Source organism: Glycine soja, chromosome 6, assembly GCF_004193775.1.
Source record: "Glycine soja cultivar W05 chromosome 6, ASM419377v2, whole genome shotgun sequence".
Classification (NCBI taxonomy): Eukaryota; Viridiplantae; Streptophyta; class Magnoliopsida; order Fabales; family Fabaceae; genus Glycine; species Glycine soja.
The window spans coordinates 6,536,184-6,543,419 of NC_041007.1; the positions used below are offsets into that span (position 1 = coordinate 6,536,184).

At 33.2% G+C, this 7,236-nt stretch overlaps 1 protein-coding gene across 3 annotated transcripts; it reads left to right on the forward strand.

Moving 5' to 3' along the window:
- The first annotated feature begins 687 nt into the window (after positions 1-687).
- LOC114415139 (casein kinase I-like) lies at positions 688-6,534 on the forward strand. Of its 3 annotated transcripts, none has more exons than XM_028379700.1 (15): positions 688-888; positions 1,068-1,108; positions 1,582-1,651; positions 1,751-1,899; positions 2,127-2,222; positions 2,344-2,414; positions 2,974-3,035; positions 3,118-3,181; positions 3,305-3,389; positions 3,597-3,723; positions 4,318-4,400; positions 4,858-4,912; positions 5,349-5,482; positions 5,690-5,862; positions 5,947-6,534. In XM_028379700.1, coding segments are annotated over exons 1-15 (1,287 nt in total). In that variant the 5' UTR covers positions 688-812; the 3' UTR covers positions 5,948-6,534. The 3 variants fall into 3 exon arrangements, with proteins under 3 accessions (XP_028235501.1, XP_028235502.1, XP_028235500.1); XM_028379701.1 differs by having other exon boundaries at positions 4,318-4,367; positions 5,690-5,866; XM_028379699.1 differs by having other exon boundaries at positions 689-888; positions 5,690-5,866.
- Positions 6,535-7,236: the final 702 nt, after the last annotated feature.

Here is a 7,236-nt window from a genome sequence, read left to right on the forward strand (position 1 = left end):
ACAAAGGAAAAAAAATCAGTCGACGTCACTACAATGAGATCTATAAAAAAAACATCCAAGATCTTAAGAAGAGATTTATTACTAAAAAAATGATAAAAATTTTAAGAGATCTTAAATTTTGTGTGATACTTTAAGATCTATCAATGAGTGATCTAAGATACCAATTTAAAATCTATCACTAAATATCCACTTAGATCATCCTCTTGGATCATGCTGACTCATATTGCGTTTATCCAATGCAGATAAAGCTGAAAAAAATATTAATTAATGTTCCTTAGTGAGAAACAGAGGAGTAGTCGGTTATCTCATTTGTTTATACTTTTCCGTTTTCACACCAACAAAATTCAACCGCGTACAATTAATATTTATTTTGATGTTACTAAAATCAAAATCAACATTATTATTCTATTGATTTTTATAACCAATTTTATCGTGTAAATGAATGATTAGTAAAACAAAACTCCAATAGTTAAAAAAATTATAAATATTGGAAATGTCAAATGTGGTTGACAAAAAGAAAATAAAGTAATAATAAACAAACCGAGTTTTTGAAATTACACATGTGTTGGAACTGTTACTTGGGATTGGTTGATTGAGTTAGGTAACAGCACAGGAATGTTAAGCTGAGCTCGCTGGATTGGACAGGTCAGCAACCTACTTTTTATAAACAAAACAAAAACCAAACCCTACAATTTCCAACATTAATCATACAATACAACTTCATTCTTTCATTCTATTCCTCGTCTCAATCATTCTGATTTGTGTTCTCCCTCTCTCTCTAAAGCGCGTTTCAGCATCCGTAACCGGCGAACATGGAGAGGGTCATCGGAGGGAAGTTTAAGATTGGTCGGAAAATCGGAAGCGGTTCGTTCGGAGAAATTTATATTGGTCAGCAATACCACATATATGTTTCTTTCTGCTTTCTTTTTTGTTTTTGAACTTGATTTGAGTATGCATGTATATTATAATTACAATTATGACATGATAGGCATAGTTAACTGCTGTTTTATATCTATCTATGTACTGTTGTATTCATATGCTGATTGATTATTACTTTTTTTTTTCAGCATCAAATATCGATACCTCTGAGATTGTCGCCATCAAGATGGTTAGTCTTTTTTTTTTTTTTTTCTGGGTTCTCGCCCCTTTATTATGTCACTCAAATTTCGTTTGTTTTGAATATTAGGACCTGCTTAGGTTGAAGTTTTGTTTTTACAAATTACTGTAAAAGTATTATTATTTTAATTGTGTCTTATATAGATCCTTGGAAACAAGAAATGGACTCAAAATAATGTTGAAACAAAAAATGGAAATGCAAAATAGGTTCTTAATTTACATAATTTTAGTCTCAGTTTTATTTTTCATGTGCGCTTCGCCAGCATGAGGATGCTGGATATGAGCGGTTGATTACATGGAGTTAGGGATAAGTGTTGGAATAGGCGTAGTCCCTTGTGCATAAATGATAAAAGCTTGTGTCTAGTTTTAATAGAGAACTTTACTTGTTAGATGTCATATTCAATTATTCAAGAAATATACCAATGATCTAATTGTGATTTATGGTGCTGTGTTCTGATCTTGTAGGAAAGCAAGAAGACCAAGCATCCGCAGCTATTGTATGAAGCAAAGTTATATAGTATTCTTCAAGGAGAAAGTAAGTTATATAGAAGCCCCTCAATAATTTAAATGCTCTCAAAAAATTTTCAGAGCGTAATGCTAATTCTTTTATTCCTCTTACTCTTTTGGATTTTAGGTGGTGTTCCAAGTATGAAGTGGTGTGGCACAGATGGAGACAATAATGTTCTAGTTATTGATCTTTTGGGGCGGAGTCTTGAGGACTTTTTTGTCTATTGCGGGAGAAAGTTTTCATTAAAAACGGTTTTGATGTTGGCCGATCAGATGGTAACCACTTATTCATGTCAGCATTGCTTGCTTCAGTTTTCAAGGAACCTGCATTTGTTCCATACTGACTTGTAATTTGTCTACTGGATATTGCTATGTTTTCTGCAAGTCACTGTATCAGTTTTGTCTTTGAAATTACATGTTTTAGTCAATGCTCACATCCATGGAAGTTTTCAATGAAAGTGCAATAATAGAAAATTAAGTCGATTTCATTAACTTGACTACAGCTGACAAGAATAGAGTACATGCATTCCAAGGGATTTTTGCATAGAGACATCAAACCAGATAACTTCCTTATGGGTCTTGGGAGGAAATCAAATCAGGTAACAACCTCAAAATTCTTTCCATGTAATGGCTAACTAAGGTGGATAGTTTTCCTCTCTGATAATCCTTTTATGCATACAATTTCTTATATATGTTTTCTGCAATTTGTTACATTTACAGGTTTATATTATTGATTTTGGACTAGCGAAAAGATACAGGGACCCTAACACAAATAAACATATTCCTTACAGGTATGTTCTGTTCTGTTTAGTTTTACTTAATATTTTTTGTATCTCTTCATGTTATGAATCAATGTTTTCCCAGGTCTGGCAGGGTCCTGTGTTATAAGGTTTTCTAGTGTCACAAATGTATTTGATTACTTTTCTGTCTCCCAAGATGCCTTTTGATTTTCAGTATATATAAGCTTATTTTTATGATATTGTGTTAACTAAAGTGGTACAGTTTTTCTTCTTTCTTCATTTTTCTTGTTCAAAATTTGTATGGTTAAAATCCAGTAATCATCATGATCATTTTTGTAACTGGTAGAACCGTTGCCTATATTACTATCCTTGCAGTGTATTTTACTAAAATAGATATTCTTTTGCTTTCTGATTTCTGATGTAAAAGTACATTGTTTTTTTAGCAATGGGAAGCTTTCGAACTTGTGATCTGTGGAATCTCAAATAAATCTTTTTTTCTGAATTCTTCTGATTGATTCATTCTTAGTATTGCTTGTGCTTTACCAGTTTTAGTTTAATTAGCAAGTATATCATTTCCTAATATTTTTTTAACCTTGATAAACTCTTCCAGAGAGAATAAAAGCTTAACAGGAACTGCACGTTATGCAAGTTGCAACACTCACATGGGAATTGGTGAGTAGAAAGAACTTTTCCTTCTCTATAACTACAACTTATAACCTACAAATTTCCCACAAATTGGTTTTTATTTTGTCAGAGCAAAGTTGTCGTGATGATTTGGAGTCTCTTGGCTATGTTCTTATGTACTTTTTAAGAGGAAGGTGAGTTTCTTCCTATTCATTGTAATTTTACAGGCATCCTCATTGAAAAGCAAAGTGGTGCATGTAAAGTACCAATGGCGCAGGCTTTTCAGGTAAAAATATGGCTTGACTATTGCATTTCAGCCTTCCTTGGCAGGGTTTGAAAGCTGCTACCAAAAAGGAAAAATATGACAATATTTGTGAGAAGAAATTATCAACTACCATTGAGGTATGTAAATATGAAAAACAAGAAAAAACAACAGCAATCCTTAAACTTAACTTTGAATATTTGACTCCTTGACTAAACAATTAAATTAAGAGCTTTTAAGGATTGCTATTATTGGGTAAATCAAATTTTAGTTCTTCTCTTGTAGATTTTCTTATTGAAGTTTTCTGTTACTCAGAAGTTTACTGATTCCAGATTTGTTCTTATTAGATGCTTTGCAAGTCGTATCCTGCGGAGTTTGCTACTTACTTTCACTATTGCCAATCTTTGACATTTGATCAACACCCAGATTATGGATACCTGAAGCGCTTGTTCCGTGATTTGTTCAAAAGAGAAGGTATTGGCTGTCTGTTTTATCATATTCTTGATTTCAAATACTTTTTCTGCTAGTGGGGAATATAGCCCATTGTTTCTTAAAGATGACACCTCTTTTATTGGTTGATTGCTTTAGATACTAAATGCAGAAGTATGATATTTTAAATGAATGCCATCAAGTATGATATTTTAAATGAATCCCATCAAGTATTTAACCTTTCTTCCTCTTTCCTCATGCCATGCCGCATTTTATGCCAAAGTATCTTTACTTTGGCACCGAATTATTCTTCATATAGTATAAAGCTATAGGTTAGAGATCAGCCCTACTTCAGTACAAAGCCATCTATCCAATTTTTATGGTTTATTGTTTTCATCCTTTATTCTTCCTCCAAAATCGTGGATTCAAAATTTTCAGGCTGTGCAAAGTTTATGAATTATTTCATTTAATTCTTAATGCTTGTCTGTATTTATGGGATTTAGTAATTTTAGTTGTATCATGCATTACCAATCTTAGGGTTTCAAAGTTTTATTTATCATGTTTTTGCTAGTCTCATGTTATATTTTTTATCTTCTCTTTTGATATAACAATTTTTGTTTGGCTGAATTTAATGAGCAGGATATGATTCCGACTTTATATTTGACTGGACCATCCTAAAATATCAGCAGGTGCAACAGACAAATAAACAAAATCAATCATCTGTTAGTACTTGGACTATCTTGAAAGTTTTGACCTCCCTTTCCCCCCTCCTCATGCGAGTCTGTGACTAATTACTTTTGACTTGAATGGGGCATATCAAGTGAGAACTTCTCTTATTGTGAGAAATGATAACTAAAAAGTTGAGCCATATATGATACATGGATGATCAAGATTATAAGTTAGTCGGTGGTCACAATGTCACATGATTACTCAAAAAGTGATGTGTTTTTCTTTTAATCTTGACCATTCAAATATGATTTAACAGCCTATATTTATAGTTCTCATTTCTCACAATAATAAGAGTTTTCATTTGATATGCTCCATATATATATATATATATATTAATTATGGTCTAACTTGCATTTACTGGAATGTTTTAAGTTATATAGATTTCTTTTATGGCTTGCATATTAAACTTTCCTGATTTTATCCTCTTATGTATGTTGTGACAATGTGCAGCCTTCAACAGCAGTGCCTAGCAGTCTAGAACCAGTAGTTATGGAAAAGCATAAAGGTAACTTCAATCTTGTATCATGTGGTTAAAGGTCTTTTTCCCAAAAAAAAAACAGTATTCTACTAAGTTTGTGATTTGTATTTTCTTGTAGATTGGGTTGAAATTTAAAGTGACTTTTAAGCTTTTAACACTTTTTTGAAAAAAAGAAATAATTGGTGCTTACACTTTAAGTGAGGTATTTTTATTGGAACTTTGTTGTCTTGGAAAGCAAACATAAGATATGCAAAGATAGTGGCCAATGCGCAATATGAATAGATATTTCCATAATAACTGTTTCTATTATTATTATTATGGTCGTTGCTGTTGTTATTGTGATAAGGAGTTTTTATTTGCTGTAATAGCGTTGAACTGATATAGCCTTACAAGTTTGAGTACAATGAAGGAATGCTCTCTATAGATCATGTTCTTATGCCTATGGTTTACATTCCCTTTTCAGGAGTAAATGATTCAGCTCATGTTACTGTAACAAAAATGTTGGCCAATCTTGAACGTCCAAGTGCACGTGCACGTGTGCAGCCTAAGCCATCTAATGTTCGGAATCTGGATGCCAAGAATCATACTGAGAAACATGTAAGCCACCTTAATGAAATTCCTGCCACTGGCTTTCTTGCCTCTATTCAATCTTTTAAAAATAAATAGTAGACCATCTATGGATTACGAACATATGGTGATATTGCTACTTTCTGCATGTTAGAGTAGTTAGTTCAATTATACTGATCTTTAATTTGAATTTTGTTTAGCTGAAGAAATACATTTGATTGACATGAATTTTTGCAGGGTGTGAACAATAGTCCATCTACTTCCTCTGCCATTCCCAAATCCTCTACAGAAAATGTCTCAAAACCAGAAAGGCCCACAGGAACCTCAAACCTTGGTCGTGTATTTGGGAGTAATGCTCGTGTTTCAAGCAGCTGGATTCCTTCGCTACGCCGAATTTCTTCTGCCAAATAGTAGGTAAGAAAATCACTTGTCTAGAATATGAAGTTGAACTCTGTTGTATTTTGACTATAACAACACTTTTGTAATAATTGTAGAATATTTGGCTGTGCCACTGCCTTGGTGTGTTTCTCAAGGCGTCACTTAGAGCTCTTTTTCTCTTTTGCAAATGTCATGTACATATGTAACTCCACCAGAGGAACATTACACTGACATGACAAGCAAGATACACTGACATGACAAGCTTCCTGCACATGACACTATTACCAAATGTATTGGCAGATACATTCTTGTTGAGTGAGGTGGATGCTCTCATTTTTTAAGAGTTGGAAAGAGGGAAAGGGAGTGTGAACGATTTTGAAGATCGAGGTATGCTGGTGGATGTCCACACGAGGCTCAGGGTAATTGGTTGGTGGGCCTTAAAATGCGAGAGTTTGGCAGGGTTACATTTTATTTTTATTTTTCTAATGATGATGAATCTAACATGTATGAGTGAGGGGAAGCATTCTTATTGTACCCGTCTTTTTTTTCTATTCATCTTTTGTTTTTTCAAACATTCACTATACAAATTTGGTTATCTTTTCCTTTGTACAGTTATTTTGTCAGCATTATAATCACATTGTACCCCAATCCCAACAAGGGAATTATTCACAAGTCAATCCCATTCATAGTTATTTGATACTAATCAGAACCATTTTTGTTCTTGTTGAACTGGTGTTGGAATCCAATCTTTGGACTTGGGTTTGTATTCTAACTTTTAATAAACCTTCCCGTGTTAGTTAGGATTAAAAGAAGTGCGACAACAAGCAAATATTATACATTTAAAATTAATATGGGACTCTACATATGCTGGTGCATGCATGTCTCTTTCAATTTTGAGAAAATGATAAGATATAATTAGACTTAAATCAAGGAATGAGCGAGTTAACTTTGATGCCTTATGCTTGGTTGTTTATCATGTAATGCTCCCCCGAAGGATCACCAACTGATTGATAAGTTAGAATGACAAATTGTAGTAATCTAAAAAAACTGTATTTATCTTAGTAATCAACTAAAGAATTAAAGAAAAGATATAGTAAAGAAGGAAAGAAAAACACCCTTTGTCGTTTACTTTAATTAACAAGACATAAGAGCCACGAGAGAACACTGTAACCAAAAGAATGACATTGTCTCCATGGTCAAGGGAAACAATGAAAATAGCACATACCTGTATAGGATAAAACATGTACCTGGATCCAATTTGCAATGCTAAACTGAGGCTTATCAAGCTATCAAAATAAAGAAACAACGTACATATGGGTCCCAAAACTCTACTTTAGAAAGTTATAGTGGTGACAAAGCCGAATCCTAGTAATGATGAACTCCGCTGCCATAAAAAAGGTCCTTAA